The 21,400-nt window shown below is 37.7% G+C and overlaps 1 protein-coding gene across 19 annotated transcripts in view; it reads left to right on the top strand.

Annotated features, from left to right (window-relative positions):
- The window catches only part of Pex5l (peroxisomal biogenesis factor 5 like), a 204,451-nt gene that overhangs the window by 170,663 nt on the left and 12,388 nt on the right, over positions 1-21,400 (top strand). For all 19 annotated transcript variants that reach the window (XM_063227230.1, XM_063227229.1, XM_063227227.1 and 16 more), the window contains 4 exons: positions 11,339-11,455; positions 16,451-16,594; positions 19,093-19,163; positions 20,019-20,216. In XM_063227230.1, the coding sequence (XP_063083300.1) occupies positions 11,339-11,455; positions 16,451-16,594; positions 19,093-19,163; positions 20,019-20,216 (530 nt within the window). The remainder of the gene's footprint in view (positions 1-11,338; positions 11,456-16,450; positions 16,595-19,092; positions 19,164-20,018; positions 20,217-21,400) is intronic.

Here is a 21,400-nt window from a genome sequence, read left to right as displayed (position 1 = left end):
AAATCCATGTTACAGCCAGTATTTTTGTTTTCAACACTTGTAAAGGACACCATTTGTAGAGCCCAAGAAATATCCTTTGCCACTTACAAGTAATAAAATACCAGTTACTGTCTATAATTAGCTCTCAGATGTTACAAATTTTAAGCACTTCACATACGTTATTTTATTTAATCCTCACAACCACTCTGAAAATTTTTTTGATTTGGTTTTGATCTTTTTTATATTTTACAGATGAAATTCAGTGAAGAAATTGTTTAAGTTAACATCACATAACAAGAGGCATGACTAAGATTACAGCCTGTTTTACCTGAGTTCAAAATCTTGTGTTTTCCTTTCTACACTGTTTTGACTGAGTAAAGAAATGGATGACAGGTCTATTTCTTATCTTGTAGAAACTTTATTAATTTTGAGTCATCCTGCTTGATGCAGAAGTTAATTCGCTAATAATAGTGCAACAGAGACACTCTGAGTTGTGCGAGACCTTAGAACTGATTGAATAGAACCTCCATGTAATCTGTAAATATCTTTACCAAACCAGCTCCCTCACACACACATTGGCCCTCCTGTCCGTGTATAAAGACTTCTAATGTCAAGGGACTCATCCTTCTGAAAGGAGCTAGCCCATTGTCCCCTAGAAATTGCAATTAATCCATCCCAGTCAGCTTTCCCAACTCTGTTCACCCCTCTGAGCCTTGCTTTCTCAGGTAAATTGCTCCTCCGTGCATTCTTCTAAGAAGGACTATTGCCACTGATGGTCATTCTTGCCTGAATGACTCCAGTCTGTCAGTGACCCTCACTCATCACACAATACATGCAGGCTGCAACCAGGTCTCAGACTGGTTCCTCCCAATCAAAACCCTCCCTTACTGTCGCACATGTGTCAGTACAACCCAGGAGGAATCCTGCACAGCTAACAGCTACTAATCAAGAATTGGGGAGGGAATATTCTGACACCCTTGGGCAGCCTAGACCACTAGACCTCAGGGTAGTAAGGTTCCAAACCCATCTACGCATAGTTTTATTTCAGCAAAAATTGTTTGTGGTGCCAAACACTTTATGTGAACTTGTACAGTTTTCGTTCCTTGCCAGGTATAGGGTATACTTATCTTTTGCATACAAAGAGTTGGGTCGTTGAAATTTTTTTTTTTAAGTTTTGATCCAGTGACAGTCAATGAATGTTAAAGAGACAGAAATGTCAAACTCCTCAAGGCAAGATTGGCACCTAATCTCACATTGATCAGTTCTTTTACAACAAAACTCTAGGATTTTCTAGGCAACAATTATGTTTGACCACAAAATCAGTAGTATCTCTATTTTAGCTTAATGAGTAAAATAAACAGGTGAATTGGAACTGGTAACGTTCTTCAAAATTCCCTATTCCTAAAATGAGTTGTTTATTTTCTTATTCTTTTTTGGGCGGAGAGGGTGTTGAGCTAAGGCCTTTGCACGAGGGAGGTAAGCACTCTTTGACTAAACCCAACCGCAGCCCTACTCAATTAATTAACACTTAATTTCACCTTGGCTCTTGTAACATTTTTTACTGTCCAATTTTACAACAAATATACTTTACAGTATATTTTACAGTATACTTTACAGTATACTTTACAACAAATATACTATACAGTATACTTTACAGCGGTCAAATATACTTTACAGTAAAAGAAAGTGGTCAAATATACTTTAGGGGAACTGCTTAAACCACAGTTTTTAGGAACTAATGGATAGGCTAGAAACTCCCTTCAAAATGAAAGTGTCCTTTTATACTAAGATCTCCCTTCCCCCATACTCAATATAACTCAATATAATCTGTGTAGAAAAAGAATTCTAAGCTTCTGTCTAATAAACAGTCTCCCAACTTACAAATGAGAAAAAAACAATGTGCAAAGTTTAAATGACTTGCTCAATTTGCAGAGTTAATGGCAGCTTCCATCCAGCACACACCTCTTATTCTAAACTACTCACATAGAATGTCAATGTCAAAAGAGTTTCAGGGCTTAGACATTGCTCAGTGCGGAGCAATTGAAGAACACATGGAAGAATTGAACTTTAAAAGCATTAAACATTTTTTAAAGCCAAATCTATTTTCCACCAAAATAAGGCTAACAATAGAAAATTTGAGAAATTCTGTAAAGTACAAGAGATGATAAGGTAGATTGCTCATAATTCCAGGCCATAAAAGCAGCGCTACTGTTTCATTTCTCTGCACTCTTTCTCCTGGCACATTATTTTTTGGCATCAGAGTGATAATACAATTTCTCAAGGAATATTGTATCTCCAGAATTATAGAGTAATCAATGTAATTTTAATTGTTACATAACAGTCTCGTGAATGCTTTGTCATAATTTCCTTAACTATTCTATTTTTTAATAAGTAAGTGAAAATGACTTAAATGAAAAGAGGGAAAATGTCTAAGAAACAATATGTATTTACAGCAACTTAAAACAATATCAGCACCCAGCACCAAAATGGAGAATGCTTATTCAAGCTGTGAAGTTATAAATGGCTTTTGTTTCATGCATTGTATTTTTTATAGTGGTACAAAAACACTAATAAGAACATCTACTTTCTAATACAGAGAAATTATATTCATTATCTAGAGACAGCAAATGTACATGGTTCATCTCACTTTTGAGACTGCAAAGACTTATGGCTTGTGGTCTTGTGGTTCTCGCGATATCCTCAAGTCATCTTTTCTGTTGTTTTGTTCCTTTTCTGCAACCACGTTTTTCTGCTCCATCTTTGCAGGCCACAACCATGCTGACTTTTCTTCTAACCAAACTCAAACTTTCTAAATCATTCTGCTGGGCTCGTGGCTCTTGATTCTCAACATGAAGCTGGCTAAATGCTCCCACCAATAGCTGTGCCCCTGTCTCAACTTTACATCCCCTTGAAATTTCCTCTGCAAGATTAATTAGTCTGCCACCCTTAATCTCAGTATGCTGAAAAGGCTGTGAATGTGAACAGAATGCAGACAAATTTTCTGCCAAAGCGTAATGCACATGGTCTGGAATCTAGCAGCTTATGTTATGTATCTTTGTTCCTAAGTAAAGCCTCCTGAGCCTGGTCTTTATCAGAAGCATTTCTATCAGCATTCTGATCTTCTGAACTCTAACAAGAATCTCCCATCAAGTTCAGCTTACAGCATCCAGGGCTGGAACATTCTTCTTGGAACATTCCAGAACTCTTTCTATAAGCCAGTTCTGAAGGCTCCTAAACCACATGACGAGGTACAGTCACAGCAACAACCCCACTTCTCTGGTACCAAAATCTGTCTTAATTGCTTTTGCTGAGACAAAATACTTACACCTAAAGTTAAAGGAGGAAAGATTGATTTCAGCTCAGTTTTTAACGGTTTCAGTACATAACCAGATGGCTCCAAGGCATGAGGGACATGGGGAGGAGAAACTGTGGTAAGGAAAAGGGAAGATACCTACAATGAACTCTAGTTTTAGTTTTTTAAGGATTTCCATAATGGTTTTACTAGTTTACATTCTTACCAGCATTGCAGTAGGGCTCCTATTACCCCTATAACCTCATTAGCATTTGTTCTTATTTGAATTCTTGGTAATAGTTATTCTTTTCAGAGTAAAATGGGATCCCAGTGCTTTTTTTTAGATTTTCACTTCTTCTTTCATGGTCAGTCATGTTGAACATTTTTTCATGCATTTATTGACCATTTGTGCTTCTTCTGAAAAACATCTATTTATTGCAGTTATCCATTTTTTGATTAAGTCTTTTATTTTGGGGGGTCAAATTTTTTAAGTTCTTTATAAATTTTAGATATTAAGCCTCTGTCCAAAATATAGCTGGTAAAACTATTTCCCAATATGTAGGTTGTTTCTTATCTTGTTAGTTGTTTCCTTTGCTGTGCAAAATCATTTTAATTTGATATAATCTCACTGGTTGAGTTTTGCTATTGTTTGTTGCACAACTGGGGTTCTCTTCAGAAAGTCCTTACCTACACCTATGATTTCAAGAAGTTTATCTATTTTTTCTTAATTTTTTGAAGGTAGTAAAATACAACAGAACAAGACAGAATAAAGTCAATCAAGACAATCACAGCCCATCGAGACAATCATAAGCCAATCACAGAAGGTTACAGGGATAACAGTAATAGATACCATAATATATCTCATTATCTTCACACTAGTTGTCCTTTCAATCATGTATAGCAAAATCAAACCAAATACAGAACATCATAAAACCTGTCAAAATAATATTGAATAGAGCAATGCAATAAGTCAGAACAAAGCAAAACAGTGATAATAATGTTTGCCTTCAAAGAGAAGATAGAAGGAAATCCCCCATATTTACTATATTGCATACAGTTATCCTCCCAAGAGATGCTCAGACCTCTGGCTCCCATTTGCTAACAGGGCAGGGGGTGGGCTCACAGCTCCCTACCAGCGAAGTGAACAGGGTCCTGTGTTGCCCAGTGCCCTAAGCTCCAACATGGTGCGGATCTCGGGAGACGCTGGCTGCCTGGTTCTCTCCCTAGGTTGCCTGCTGCTCGCTGGAGCCACAGCTGCTTAACAGGAAGATGAGCCGAACTTTATCTATTTTATCTCCCAGCAGGTTAAATATTCCTATTTTAGTATTTAGATTTTTGATCCATTTTGATTTTAGTTTAATGTATGTTGAGAGATATGGCTCTACACTCTACCTTCGGCATGTGGATACCCAATCTTTAGCACCATTTGCTAAAGAGGCTATCTTTCCTGAGTGTGTATTTTTCGCTTCCTTGTCCAACATTAAATGGCCAAATGTGCCTGTGGTTATTTCTTCATGCTCTGTTCTGTTCCGTGGATTCATGTGTCTTTTTTTGTGTTAGTACATGCTGATTTTTTTATCCCTGTAACTTCATAACTTGAAGTTCAGGATCGTGATACCTCCTGCTTTGCTCATGTTTGCTCAGGGTTGCTTTTGCTATTCTAAGTGTCTTCTGATCCTATATGAATTTTGGAATTATTTTCTTTTGCTCAGTGAGGAATACTGTTGGTATTTTGATCAGAATTGCATTAAATCTGTGTATCAATTTTGGGAGTATGACCATGTTGACAGTGTTGGTTCTGCCTATTCAGGAAGCAGGGGCTATGGTTATCTTTCCATTTTCAAAGATCTTCTTCAATCTGCTTTTTCACAATACTGTAGTTTTAATTGTAGAGGTCTTTCACTTCCTTTATTGGGTTAACTCATAAGTATTTTATTTTTCCTGATACCTTTACGAATGGTATTGTTTTCCTAAATTCTTTCTCTATGTGTTCATTATTGATGTACAAGAATGTTATTGATTTTTGTGTGTTGATGCTATATCCTGCTACACTGCTGAACTGATTATTAAACTCCACAAATTTTTTGGTGGAAATTTTAGATATTCTATGTAAAAGGATCATATCATCTGCAAATAATGATAATCTGAATTCTTTCTTTCCCATACATATATATTCCTTTTATTTCTTTTTCTTGCCTGACTGCATATTGAACAGGAGTGGAGAACACCTACTTTTGTTGAGCATCTGCCATGTACTTTGTGCCATATATATTTTCTTATTTAGTCATCATAACAAGGAATCCAAATTTCTGTTATATTTTCATTTTAAATATAAGAAAAATGTGGTCCAGAGAGGTTAAGGGATTTTCAGATCAGTGTTGGAGCAAATATTTGATCCCAGATCCACCTACAAAGAAAATTGTTCTTTTAACCTCCATTCTGTATATTCCAAGTGTTTATGAATGTGTACTCTTATCATCAGAAAGCTGCTTCAAAACATGAACATAGATTGCCAACAATCGCTTATTCCCAATGTGAGCATAGAATCTATTACATCATGTGTAAAAATACAATCTACCAAAATCCTAAAAGAGATAGGAAAAACATTAATAAATAAAATCCCTTTGGTCACATCTAAAATATTTACAATTCCATATGTTTCAGGTTTCTCTAAAATTCATTTAAAATGATGGGGGGCTTTGATAATTGCAGCTATGTGAATAGACTGGATTCTGAGATGATGAAAATTGATTACACTGAAAGTTGTCTTACGTAACTAAATGGAAACTTTAACTAGTTAACAGGAATTCATTTTAACTGGAAAAGGTAAGTCTTGGTGTGTCTCATTAAGTGAGAGCCCAGCAGCACCACCTCAGTTGTGGTTCTGCTTCTGAAATTTCAGGAAAGGAGAGATAGCCTTATGTAACACAGATGTAAACATTATGAAACCACCCTCTTCCTTCCATTCAGAAAACTCAGTACATTTTAAATTTCAAAGACTGTCACTAGGGGAGCAAATCTGCCTTGAATAACGGGCTTCTTACAGCACTCAAAAGGGTGTAAAGGAAATTCAGTAAACATTATAAAATTCACTTTATCCTATTCGTTCATAGATATTTTCTTCATTTCTAATGCAGATGAGTTTAACCTGCATTTTTGAAAAGCTATTAAAGAAAATGAGTCCTCCAAAATTTTCTCCATACTCTTTAGTATCTAACAATACCCAGGTTTTCTGGCATTGAAAACGGACGATAATTTATTTTACTTACATTTTATTCCTGTTGTTTAATTATAAAAGCAAGGCATCTTCATAGTGGAAAATTCATAAAGTGCAAGAAGCACTGAAGAACATGAAAAGCATCACCAACCTTGACTCAAAGACAGATCTCTATCAACATAGGAGCATACTTCCTCCTCTGATCTGCTCAGTGCTTTTACATACTTGAAAAAAACTGTTTGCATAATCAATATTTTGGGGGCTGGGGATTTTAGCTCAGCAGCTAAAGTGCCTGCCTTGCAAGTGCACAGTCGTGAGTTCAATCCCTGGTACTGATGAAAAAAATTCAGTATTTTGGATCCAGAGAACATGGCGGACAGATAGCAGCAGCTACACAGGCTCTCTGCAAGACCCAGCTTAGAATCCAGGAATGGTGCGGAGGGAGGAATCCTAAGCAAGAGGAGATATACCCTGCTGACCCAAGAATGAACTGGGCTGAGAGATACCAACTGGGAATGCAATCCTGGTGCTATAACAGGAACAGATAAAGCCTGAGCATGGAAGCTGGAGCCCGCACCATTGGAAGCCACGATTTGGGTTTCCTGCCGCCACTGCTGCATCTGAATCAGCTCAGCAGGGAAAGAGACGCACAAAAGCACTGAGAACAGGAATCGGTGAACAGAGTTAAGAGCTGGGCGGGCGGGGAGCCGTGCATCAACCTCCGATGAGTGAGGGAAACTGGGACTCTCCCACGGTCTAGGAGGTGCCAACAGAGGACATTCTGGGACCGGGCAGACTTGCTGGAACAGGGAGCTGTAGTGGCTTCAGTCACATATCCCTCTCTCAAGCGGGATTGGTGAGCAGTGCCTAGCTGCTGGCTGAGACCCAGTAGGCTAGCACAACCCAGGTCCCAGCGCCTGAAGGTGCACGCTAGCGGTGAGGCCTTTCGGTAGGTTGACCTGGAGGGGTGGGCCCCACATGGGCTGCCGGGTCCGTAACTCCCTGGTGCGCTGCGGTGTGCAGGAACACCTAGCCGGTGCAATTCAGTCAGACTCTGGCCGACAGGGAAGGAAGTTGGGCCTCCTATATACGCTTGCATATATAAGGAACAAAGAATATGGGAAGAGGGAGCAACAAGAAAGGCTCCTCGGCCCCCAATCCTGAGAAACAGGCAATAGCAGATACGCCACCAATAGACATAAAAAGCTATCTCCAGAGCCTCATAGACGAGTTCAGGAATGAAGTTATTAATGACCTGAAGCAAGACATAAGCAGAATAGTCAGAGAAATGCTAAGCACCACCCAAGAAAAAGCAGATGGTGGAATGGAAGAACAGAAAAAGAAGGGAGAATTGTTCAATGGAGAAAATAGAGAACACGTAGAATACATGAAACAGGTTCAAAGAGATTACCAGGAAACTAAAAACTCTATCAAAAACTGGCATAACAGCTTGAAAGAAACTAAGGACAGATTATCTGAACTAGAGGGCAGATTTGTAATATGAGAGCATGAAATGAAAAACTTCTTAAAAATAACAAAAAAACAAACAGCAACAATACAAAAGCTAGAAGATGATAAGAGGATCTATAACTTAAGAATTAAGAACATAAGAGAAGAAGTGGGGACACAAACAAATGGACTACAAAAGCTATTCACAGAAATAATCCAAGAGAATTTATCTAATTTAGCAAATGGTAAAGATACTCAGATATATGAGGCATACAGGATCCCAGCCACCTACAACCCAAATAGAGCTATACCCAGACATATAATAATCAAAATTTCAGAAATCCAATATAAGAGCAGAATATTAAAAGCTGTCAGAGACAAGAAACAGATCACTTACAAGGGAACACCCATCAGAATTACAGCACACAAACCATCAAATCATGAAGAGCATGGGGGGAAATAATTCAAGCTTTGAAAGATAATAACCTCCAGCCAAGATTGAGATATCCTGCACAACTATCCCTGGAAATTGATGGAAAAAGAAGGTACTTTCAGGATAAAGAGGAACTAGGGGAATATGCAACCACCAATTCAACTCTACAGAGAATACTGCAGGATATTCTAAAAAAAAAAAAAAAAAATACGAAGAATCCAGAAATAGTGGCAGAGAGGCCACAATGAATGGAGCAGAAAACATAATGAAGAAGACAAACTGACAACTAATGACAGAAAAAGAGTTCAAGAGAAATGAGGCAGAGAAGATTGGATGATAGGAACAGCTATCTTGGAGAAAACGACGTCATAATAGGTAGTGCTGATTTGGTATCATCTTATTTTGAAGTCCCATCAAGCTTTTGTTCTTCTGTCTCCATTGGTCTAAACATGTTGTATCTCATTGGATTTTATTATATGTGATAGTATAAACAAAAACTTTTATAGACAAGGAGATTATACAGAAACCATAGTTTATTATCTGTTAGTTGATTCTAAATACCCTGTAATACTATCATTCTCTTGAATGGTTTTACATTGTGTTTATATATTTGATGCTACAGTATACAAAGTTATACTCAAAGATCTCAAGGAAAGAGACAATATAGTAACTACTTTTACGTCAGGATTATCTTGTGGTGAAACACTAATTTGCTTAAATGGTTATGTTTTGATCTGCACTGTTTAGTTGTTATGCCCTCTTTTATTCAATCTCCATTTTATTATTTACTTTTTTATTTTTATCCTTTTAATTAAAGGAAAAATAAATTTTAAAAAAGCAGGATATATTATAGTAACCCACTTTGATTTTCTATTAACTTGATTTGAAGCCCTGTATTACTCTCACCGTCTTGTTTTTGACTGATGTCCCCCTATTCTGTTTTGCTTGATAGTACCAGGTTCGAAAGTTTAGGCAACAGCTGTGAAGATAGTGGGATTCATTATGACGCCCATAGTGGTTGACTATTATCTACTTTTGAAGACCTGTAATGTCTCCAATGTTTTGGTTTTGTTGGTTTCGTTCTTTACTGTTTTGTTCAATTTTATTATAACTGATGATATAGGCAATTCTATTTGAGATAGCGGGAGGCATTATGGTAACCATTGTTGATCACCTTGTATTATGTTTTTACATTATCTATTATGTCCACCCTTTTGATTTAACTGACTCTGTTCTGTTAAGTCACATTTGGTTTTACTCTCTTCCAAAAAAAGTAATAATAACTGTGGGAGCAATAAAACCCAAAATGTGTAATAGTCATTGTACAAAAGAGAGGAAAAGAAAGTGCTCTAAATGGTATAACTGCACGTAAATTTAAGTGTATAAGATACACAATGATATTACTGGATCATTGAACAGAACTGTTTACAGTCACACTGTTTGAATGTCCACTTTATATGCTTTAATCTTGTAACTTGAACAAATATTTCTAAGATGACAATATGTAATCCATTAACTAGTGATTTCCTACTGTTTTTTCTGAAATTCTGTGTAACTTGTACCCTTTTTCTGCTTTTTTTTTCTTTGTCTCCTTAAATAAAAAAATAAATAAATAATTAAAAAATTTAAAAATTCAGTATTTTGATACAAAGATACATTTTAAAAGAAAATTACATCTTATTCCTAACCTTTGCCTGGATACCTAGTGGACACTCCCTGTGCTTCCAGCATATCAGACACAGATTGTCAAGCTGCCTGCTGCCATGAGCTTTACTGAGAGGAGATCTCTGAGTGTGCCCAGGAAATACCTGAAAGCCGAGCCACAGGTTCCCACTAATTAGAACCCACCACCTCTACCTTCATCTCTCTTACATCCTTTAAAAGACTCATTCCTTTCTCCTCTCTGAAGTACTCTCTTCTGGCTTAATAAGATGGAAGACAACCAAGGGCAGCTCTTGTAGAGAAATTCTGCCTCAGCCTAGGAACGCTCACACATCTCCCCCGATTTCCCTTATAGGAGATGTATGAGAAAGTTAAAGAGAGAGGGACAGAGGAGAGAGAGACAGAGACAGAGATGGAGACAGAGACAGACAGAATTTTTTAAAATACCATCCTGCCACAGAAAAGACCATGAGAGTTCAGTCAGGTTCAGACCCAAAGCCAGGAGGCAAATTTGCAATAAACCGATAAGCCTGGATGCCAGCTGGGGACCAGGTCCTGTGAATCCTAGCTGTGAAACCAGAACCTCCCAGCTCAATATTCTTCTACAGTGGTGCTTGTTACAGAGTAAGATCAGCTTCCCCTTGTTCATAGCCAGCTGCCTTCCCAAGTCACTGCCCAGCCAGTCCCAAAGCAGGTGTTCTAATTTCTCATAATCTAAGAGCTCTGGAGAGAACCTCCTAAAGTGTGTCCCTAGTGTCTACACTTAAATCTATTTGTAAGTGCAGAGGTTCACAATAGTTCAACTTATAGCATTTTGCCATTACAGTGGTACAAAAGTGATACACATTCAGTAGAAATCATACTTTGATGACAAAGGTTTAGAGCACTCACAGTGCCACACAGTGAACCACCACACGATCAAAGAAGTAAAGGACTGATACTCCACAGAGTACTGCATTGCTGTGCTACAGTGTATCGTAGGCTAGATATGTTCAGGCATTTGCTACTCAGAATAGTTTCAGCTTATATTGGGCTTATCAGGACATAACTTGGTAGATTTTCAGATGAAGTTAGTACTCACGATGCTGGATATTCAGGTAGTAGTTACTTTCCTGCTACAGAAAGTCACAAGTGATCCAGTTCAAAACTTTGGCCATTCCAGGAGACCTTTGGTTCTAACTGGCATAAACCCTTCCTCTTCAAAACCCATTTGGATCTACTGGGAAAAAACTGCTTCTCTGGGAATGAACCAGATAATAGAACATGTTCTTAAATGTATCTCTCTTCATTTTTTCTGTTTTCCTAGTCAGATACAGAGTTTTGGGATAAGATGCAAGCAGAATGGGAAGAAATGGCCCGGAGAAACTGGATTTCTGAGAACCAAGAAGCCCAGAACCAAGTTACAATCTCAGCCAGTGAGAAGGTAACCAGTTCTGTTCTTACATATGCTAACCTCAGGCTCTGCAGCTCATACTTTAGACATTAGTCTAACCTGTGTTAAGAGCCTAAGAATTAAAGGTGATTTAATGTCAGTCTGACCTAGAAAAAATTATGATAGATGGAAACAAGATAATCATCCAATATGTAAGGCAGCCAAGCTGGTTGGCAACCAACCAGAAGTTGGATGCTGACTGCTGGCCAGATTCAGAGCTAACATTTAGATGGGCTGGCCAAGAGCTAGACTAATCCCACAATGCTTTGTCAGCCAGTCACTGTAGTCCTGCTGATATGTCAGTGACAGAAATGATATGAATGACAAGGGAGTGAGCCAGGACTTGGGTCTGTGTCCCTCAGGTGGTCATTACAGAGGAGCAAAAAAATGCCCTTCACACAACCAGGTCAAGTCCTGGGGATTCCTCAGAGATGCTCCCCTGAGCACAGCTCCAGCAACAAGTCCAGTGACCAAACAGCTGAATTACCTGTGAAGGTCCAAGTGCTCTAGGATTTATGTCTTCAACAATACTTTGTTAGGGATGGGGAAGCCATTTGAAAGATAGAAGAGAGATATGGAGTTTTCTTACACAGAAAAAAAATGTGTGTGTTTATATTGAAGTTTCTTCTGGTGAAGTTAATCTCTATAATGTTCAGTTCTGAGTAATGTCATGATATTTTGCTCAGTGCAACAAATACTTGCTGAATATCTACTGCTCTAGGAACAGGCATATGAGCCTGATTTTAATGAATTACTAACCTACAGTCATTAAAATGTCTCTTCTTCCAACATCTCTATTCTTCATCAGAAAATAGAACTATCATTAAAAATAACCATCTTTTGCACAAAGAAAACAAAATGTGGTAAGAAGAAAGAACTTTGCCAATCACTGGACACTGACCATAAATTATCATCCAGGCACTGGAGATCTCGCTGGTCCCTTAGCTCCTTGCTCCTGGGACCCCATTTCCACAGCACCATGGCATAATCTGATCATGCCCTACAATTTTTCTTTCTTTCTTTTCTGTTTTTAATGTCTTGAACCTGACGGTGGCAATCAAGGACGGAATTCTTTCATTAGTCATCGTGTTTAGGAATCTAGCATTTTTATTGGAGCATATTAGTAATGCAGGCTCATGAGATTCACTTTGGAATATTTATACAATGCATTTTCATTATTTTCACCCCCATTAACCCCTTCTCTTTCCTTTCCTTTCACCTTCCTTCATCCCCCTCCTCCATCTCTAAAAGTCTACCATCTAGTTTCCTATCATCTCCCATTTATTTATTCATTCCATTTATTTATGTTGCTTGCTCATATAAGAGATAACATAAGATGCTTAACTTTCTGAGTCTGAATTACTTGATGTAGCATGATAATTCCAGTTCTATTCATTTTCCTGAAAAAGACATCACTTTGTTCTTTTTTATGGCTAATACTCCATTGTGTATATATGCAAGATTTTCTTTTACTCATCAATTAATGGACATCTAGGCTGTTTATATAGCTTAGCTATTGTGAGTTGCATGGATATAAAAATGGGTATGCATGTATCACTTTAGTATGCTAATATTTTTTCTGGACCATACCCAGGAGTGGTACAGCCAAATCAAATTGTATGTATATTTTTAGATTTTTTTGAAAAATCTCCATGCTTACTTCCATATTTTCCATTCCCAACAGCAGTGTTGGAGAATTCTTTTTACCCCTCATCTTCACAGCATTTGTTGTTTTTCGTATATTTGATGGATTCTAACTAGGATGAAATAGGATCTCAATGTTAGATTTGCATTTCCCTAATGGCCAAATATGTTAAACACTTCTTCTTTATTTACTGGCCATTTGTACTTCTTTTGAGACTTCTTTGATCAATTCATTTGCCCATTTATTGGTTGAGCTCTTTGGCTCTTTTAGTATTAAGTTTTTGAGTTCTTTATGTAATCTAGATACTAGTCATCTGTGAGAATTGTAACTTGCAAAAGTTTTTCTCCCATTCTATAGTTTGTCTCTTCATTCTCTTGCCTCCTTTGTTACACAGAAGCTTTTTAACTTGATTTGGTCCCATCTGTTGACTCTTGACATTTATTATATACAGCGCTATTAGTCTGCCTGAGCCCGTGGCTTCAAGTGTTTCCCCAATATTTTCTCCCAGCAGTGTCAAAGTTTCTTATATCTAGGTCTTTGAACCATTTTGGTTTGATTTTAGCACAAAGTGAAATGTAGGAATTCAGTTCCAGTTTTCAGCATATGGTTATCTGCCTGTACTATTTACCAAGGAGGTTGTGCTTTTTCCAGCATTTTTGGCCCCCTGTCAAAAATCAGATAGCACTGGGCATATGGATTCATTTGTTTCTGTTCTATTCCATTGGTCTAATATGTTTGTTTTTGTGTCAATACCATGTTGTTTTTGTTACTATACCTTTGTGATACAATTTAAGACCAGGTATTGTGGTGCCTTCAAAATTGTTCTTTTTCAAAAAATTGCTCTTTTTACACAGGACTGAATTTACTATTCTGGGTCTTTTGTGTTTCCATATGAATTTTAGGATTGTTTCTTTTTCTAGTTCTGTGAAGAATTTTTTTAGTTCTTTATTGGGGATCACACTGACTCTTACAACACTCAGTAAAATGGCCATTTGAGCAGTATTAGTTTTGTTAATCCTTGGGCAAAGGAAGTCTTTCTATTTGCTAACGTCTTCTTCAATTTCTTTCTTCTATGTTTTGTGATTCTTATTATAGCAGTTCCTCACCTTTTTAGTTAAATTGATTCCTGGGTAGCTTTAAGCTATTTTGAATGGAATTGTTTCCTGATTTTTTTTCTTGATAGATTCATACTAGTGCATAGGAAAGCTATTGATTTTTGTGTATTAAGTTTTTTTATTCTGACCCTGTAACCTTTAATGAGGAGTTTTGTCAAGCTAAGCACCTAAGGGAAACAAGCGTCTCTACTTGACCCATTTTTAAATGTTGGTAACGTAACCAGTGGACTAGTTTATTTGTATCTATACAATCAGAGAGATTTTATGATAGTCTATGCCAGTAAAATTACAACCAATAACTCAAATATGTGCAGATGACAGTCTAAATTGAGACAAAGATTTTCAAAAATTCAGCTACACACATCAAGGTCCTAAATAGCCTTTAATCAAATAAATCCTGTTATGAATCCATACCAAAATAATAATCAAAAGAAGACAAAAATTCCAACATGAGCCTTTCATTTTAGGCTTAGCAATGATAGTAAAAATTTCAAAATAATCTGAACATCCATCAGTAATGGGGTGAGTAAATAAATTTAACATATTCATAGAAATAATTGTAATAACATGGAAAAATAATCATAATATAAAATCACAATATGTGGCATAACCCACAAGATTGCATCCATAGGATGCATACTACTTATGTAATTTATATTCGCAGAAAAATACCTGATGATTTTATTTGTATATTCTGTTTTATTTAAATTTCTACAACTAAAAAAACTATTTAAAAACTGTATCTTTAAAACATATATTTTACAGTAGGAGGAATATGGCCCCAGGGGGGCAAAAAATGTATTCTTATGGGAACAAAAAAAATCTTAGATATAGCAATGGTTTGTAGCCCTCTAGAGGGTCCAAGCAACTGAACAGATACACAGTATGTATTACTATTTCAGGGATTTGGGTGGAGCACTTAGTAAAAATATGCCTGAAGAGTCAGTATTTCATTAATATTTAGAGGAACTAGTTAAAACAAAAAGCGAAAAAAGAAATAGAAAGGAAACAAAGTCCAAAATACTAGCAATTGTAGTAATATTTAGGTTGTGACATTAGAGAAACTTTTTATTTCTTTTTATATTATCTAAAATTTATACAACAAAAAGTATGCATTCATAATGAGGAAAAATAGTAGTTTAAATTTTATTTATTTGTTTTACAATGGAGAAGAATAAATATGAAGATACAGAATTTCAAAACAAAATAATAGGACATTAGCAATGGTTAATATGCTGCATATTGTTATCTTCAAAGTAGTCACTCGGATTATAAGATATAGGCATGAAAAATGATCAAACAATGGAAGCACAAACCATTCTTTTTGATCAACTAATAGACATTAGTAGTATAGTCATCTAGCATATATTCCCTTCTTTTTCTCCTTTCTCTCATTCCAGATCTTTCTTCTTAAGCAGTTTCTTCTCCTTTCACTGTAACAATATCTACTCTACATTTTGCATCTTATTTACTCTTTTAGATTTATACACTAGGGAAACAACACAATGTTTACATGTGCAACTCTGATTTATTTCACCTGTAGTCTCAGGTTGCATCCATCCACATATAGAAGTCTCAGATGTATCCTTTTTTATAGCTGAGTAGTACTCCATTGTATAAAAATACCACATCTTATTTATCCATTTCACTACTGATGAGCATTTGGTTTGCTTCCAAGATTTAGCATTATAAATTGTGCTGATACAAACATGGTGTACATATATCATTGTGGTATGATGTTTTCAATTATTCTGGGAAAAAACCCAGAAGGGGGGTAGCAGGATCAAATGAGACCTCCAATCCTAGTTTTTTGAGGAAACCCACATTGATTTCCATAATGGTTGTACCAGTGAACACTCCCACCAACAGTGGAAAAGTGTTCCTTTTTCCCCACAGCCCCACCAGCATTTGTTATTGGTGGATTTCTTGATGATAGTCATTGTTTCTGGAAGGAGATGGAATCTCAGTGTTTTTTAATTTGCATTTCTTGGATAATCAATGATGTTGAACATTTTCTTTCATATATTTATTTGCCATTTATGTTTCTTCATCTGAGAAGTGTGCATTCATCTCAGATGCCCATTTTTGAATTGGGTCTAAATTTATTTGAATTGAATAAATTAAATAATTCAAATAAGTAAGCTACTTGAAATTTATAGAAATCTTACTGAAAGTAATGAAGAGAGAAATTGACGGACTGTCTCATGGCACTTCTCCATGCTGTAGGGGTATTACTTCCACACTGAAAACCCCTTCAAGGACTGGCCTGGAGCATTTGAAGAAGGTTTAAAAAGGCTGAAGGAGGGAGACCTTCCAGTCACCATCCTGTTCATGGAGGCAGCGATCCTTCAAGACCCTGGGGATGCAGAGGTACCGTTTCCTCTTCACTTCATCGGATTCACGATGTCTGCGTGTGCCAGTGAGGGACAGGACAGCTCCAGGCTTTTCTACAGGCATTTTCACCATGTAAATGTTCACCAAGGCATGAACATAGCTTAGGATGACATTTGACTGAAAGCAACAAATATTTTCTAACCAGGTTTCTTACCTGGTTACAGTACCCAAAGAAAAATGATGGGAACAGGAAATGAAAATATTAATTTGCCAAACTAAACCTCACAGCAGTTTCCAGGGAACAGAGAGCACTTTCATCTGGGTCTTGGACCACACCACACAGTGACCTTGATTTACATATTTGACATTTATTGAGCACATACTGTGTCCCGAAAAATTGCTCCAGGCCTGGCTTAAGACATAGAATAGCTGGAAAAATGTAACAGGTGAGAAGACACCTTCAGGGTCTATCTGGAGAAACAAGGAAATAAAGCAATGCAATGCAGTATACGCCCCATCAGAGGATGTGTGGACGGGGTACTAGGAGGTCAAAGGCAGGGATGCCAACCTGGCTTCCCTGTACGTGTATATCCATGGCTGAGTTCTGAAGGGGAGAGAATTAAAAATGGGGAAATGGAGTTGCATTTGAGAGGCAATGATGTGTGCTACACAGAAGGGCTTGAAACATTGTATGGGGGCCGAAAAGGGGGACAGAATGGTAGAGGGGAGGTGATAGGAGGCAGGCAAGAGTTGAACTACATCAGAAAACTGTAGAAAACCACTAAAGAACCCTACACTCTCTCTGTCTGTCTATCTCAGTCCCTTTGACCCCTACCTGGTATGTGTGTGTGTGTGTGTGTGTGTGTGTGTGTGTGTGTGTGTGCGCGCGTGTGTGTGCGTGCATGTGTGTGTGTGTGTGTGGAAAAGACAATATAGAATAGCAGTTAGCCTTCCAAACCCTGCTAAATAAAATGAGACAAGTGGTGTGATTTAAGGGCTCCAGGAGGGTCAAAACCCTTTAGCTGAGCTCCAGACTCTGAGGGCTAAGATAAAGACTTTTCTGGACTGCCCACTTTATTTATTAGGTCCAACAACAAGGGGCGGGGAAACTGAGGAAAGCATAGGCAATGAGCAGGACCGTGGGAGTCACTTCAAAGACATCTCCAAGTAATGAATCAAGTCAATTCAGTAGAATTGTCTTATCGTGAAGACAGGGTAGGAGTGAGACTGTAGGAATAATTCTTGAAACTGTCGTCTCTATCTACTTAATTGATGTTTGAGCCAAGTGTCTGCAGCTGTGGTCTTATCATGCCCTCTGAGGTATCTCTGGCCTCACAGGCTACTACAGGCCTCAGCCAGGACCAGTGATTCATAGAGGTTCACTTACTATGAATCAGCTCCCATCACCAGTCAAGCGGGCCGAGGCCCAGGACAGACTCACAGACAAGCCAAAATTTATATCCTGCTCAGAGCCGCTTTGTGGTGGTCTCCAACAACTGAAGCCTTCTAAATTTCAGTTCCATTCTACATAATGGAGGTCATAACAGTCACTTATCAGTGGCTCCTAGAGGGATTAACTTATTTCATACAAGTGAGGTGCTCAGATCAGTACCTGGCACATCAGTGGTGAGCCTTCATTTCTTATCATTGAATTACTTAGTTTGTATACAAAGAATAAATAAACTGATCACCAGTTTTTGAAAGTTTCTACTGTCTTTTGGAGGGCAAAAGATTTACAGTAAAGTAGATTGAACTGGAAGCTATAATTCTAAATTAAAATGTCATTTTTTTAAGATACAGGAAATAGTGTCATCTTGCATTTATAAATTATACATATTTAACAAGAGATTTTGTATCTCTCATATCATTCACCACAACAACACTGGGAAGTTAAAAAGAAAATATATCATTTTCCCAGATTTGTAAATGGAAAAGTTAAGGTCTTTAGTAACTGAACTGATCCCAGATAAGGCTTTGTGTAGACTCCAACATGAAGATAATGATATTGTAGATAATGGAAATGGCAGTGTGGCCAAAGGCTAAAAAGAAGCCCTTTGGAAAAGTGATTGATCTCTTCTCCAGAAGTAATCTAATATTCGTGAAAGGGGAAATCTAAGTGGGAGCTGTAAGGGATCACCAATAATCTGGCAGAGAAATAATCAGGATTTTGCATGGTACAGCTCATCTTAAAACTTCTTAATACAAACTGGACTATTTAGCTACATTTCCGGGTTATTTTTCTATCCATTTTCCTCACAATTGTATAATTTTTCAAATTCATCTTTTGATTTTAAGTTACCGAATATCTTAAAATCTCAGAAATTTAGAGGTTTCCATACCCCTAGGATACAGGAGGGGATTAAAAATACTGGAGACAGAATCATGACCCAGATGTCACAGAACAATTAGAAGAAATGCACTTTATGTTCTCCCTTGTACATACCTGTTCCTTCTGACTCAGGTTGCACTGCATAAGAGATCTGTCATAGGTAAACCAAGAAACGGGCACGAGTAATTAGTCGGTTTTCTTACAGGCATGGCAGTTTCTTGGGATAACCCAGGCAGAGAACGAAAACGAACAAGCAGCCATTGTCGCCCTCCAGAGGTAGATGGAGCTAAGTGCAAAATAATGGGGCCTGGTGGACTTTGGGCAGTGGATTTCCTGTTTTAAATTTGTGTTTTGACCCTTGTTGAAGTACGGGGTAAAGAATTTGGCCAGAATAAGTATCAGGATATCACATATCACTCACATTTAGCTCTGTAAAACAAGAATTCATGATAAAGTCACACTCCTGAGTTACCAGGTTTTGCTATGTAGGGAGGTTGTACAGGCACTGAGCTGGCTATTTCAAGGCTTTTCCAGGAGTTACCAGCATTGTCACTGCCTAGTGGCTTACGAGACCTGCATACTTCTGACCTCACCCCAGACTTCTATACAATGTTCATTCTACAAGATCACTGCATGATTCATATGCACTTGGAAGTGAGAAGAGCCCTTGAGAGAGGCCCATGGATTAGAACAAGGGGGAGCAGTGATGACCTGTGTTTCCAGTAAGCCCACATCAGTAGTGTGGAAGCACAGGAATTTACTTCTTCCTTTACAAAACACTGTACAGGCTTTCATCTCTGTATGCACAAATTTAGTTCAAATCCAACTGGGGGTGGAGGGTAAGGTAATGAAGCAGCATTAAATTATGATATCCCTTACTTACCATTAGATTAATTATTAATACTTTATGTGCTTATCTAAAGGTGCCAATCATCAGGATGAGTTTTAACTTCCTTAAAAATACTCTGGTCTCAGTTTTCATATAAAGAAATATGGTGTTTTTCAGAACTGACATAAACCAATTTAACAATGCCTTTGTAACATTTGATTAACAAAGACTTCAAATTTTCTAAAATACTGTTAGATGCTATATTGGAAATATCTGAACGTATTTGTTTTACCTTCTTTCAGGTGCTTAGAATTGCAGCCCAACAACTTGAAAGCTTTGATGGCCTTGGCTGTGAGTTACACAAACACTGGCCATCAGCAAGATGCCTGTGAAGCTCTGAAGAACTGGATTAGACAAAACCCAAAGTATAAATACCTTGTGAAGAGCAAGAAAGGATCTCCAGGCCTCACTCGGCGGATGTCTAAGACTCCAGTTGACAGGTATCCTTCTTACTAAATCATAGCTGGCAGTAAACACTCATACACACAATCAGTTACCTTGAGGATAATTAATCAGATCTCTACCACCTCTCACCCCTCACTTTTAGGGTATCATTATGCACTGATTAGAATGATTGATGTTGAGATCAAGGCTGTTGTGTTTTCTATCAGTTCTCCATCACTGTGACAAAATATTGTAATTAACTTGCGAGAAGGTTTTGGAGGTTTCATTCTATGGCCAGCTGACCCTTTTGCTTTGGGCCTGTGGTAAAGCAGCACATCATGGTGGGAGCACGCGGCAAAGGAAGCACCTGTCCTCATGGAGGCCAAGAGGCAAAAAGAGAGAAGCGATTAGAGTCCCAATACCCTCTTCAGTGACATATCCCCCTTTAATCCAGCTTCTCCCCACCAGGCTCCACATTCCAAAGGTGCTACCACGTCCTGATACTCCCAGAGACTAATAACCAAGTCTTTAACATGTGAACTTGGCGGGGAGTGGGGATATTCATCAGATTTAAGCGATGATCCTCGTGCTTTCTTCAGCAGTGCATATACTAAAACAGCTGTCCTTTGGACACAGGATCTGCATTATGTGCATTCAGAGACACGTATCAAGTATCATACTTTAAAACTAAACATTTAAAACATCCAACTCACCTAAAGTACAATAAGTGCCATGTTTTATAAAATCTGAGGGTTAGAAATGGGCACATAAAAGAAGTCCTTTCATCTAGGAATTTTGGCTTTGTGCTTTGATTTGGTTTGCTTACTTGCCTGTTCTGGTGGTACTAGTGATTGAATGCAAGACCTTGTGCATACTAGGCAAGCACTCTAACACTAACCTACATCTCAGCCCTTTTATGGAGGGTCAGGGGACCAAGGTCTGCTTAAATTGTCCAGGCTGGCTGCAAACTTGCTATCCTCTGCCTCAGTTTCCTGAGAAGCTAAATTACAAGCATACACCACCATACCTGGCAGGAATTTTGTTTTCTGTCAATGATAAATCCTGATTTAAATTCTTAATCACTAAGATCGTTGGATAATTGGCTATATTTTTAACATTTAGTATTAATAATCTCCTCATTAGACTAAGATATTTTTAGCAAAGTTTTCCAGTTGGTAGTGAAGAGAGACCTGAAATAGAGTCAACTAAAGTTGTTAACCATTTATGCACACATTACTTG

Source organism: Cavia porcellus, unplaced genomic scaffold (assembly GCF_034190915.1).
Source record: "Cavia porcellus strain 051 isolate PalLab524CR breed Dunkin Hartley unplaced genomic scaffold, mCavPor4.1 scaffold_17, whole genome shotgun sequence".
NCBI classification, from domain to species: domain Eukaryota; kingdom Metazoa; phylum Chordata; class Mammalia; order Rodentia; family Caviidae; genus Cavia; species Cavia porcellus.
The sequence above is the reverse complement of the archived record's forward strand: the minus strand, read 5'-3'. Positions and strand labels throughout refer to the sequence as shown.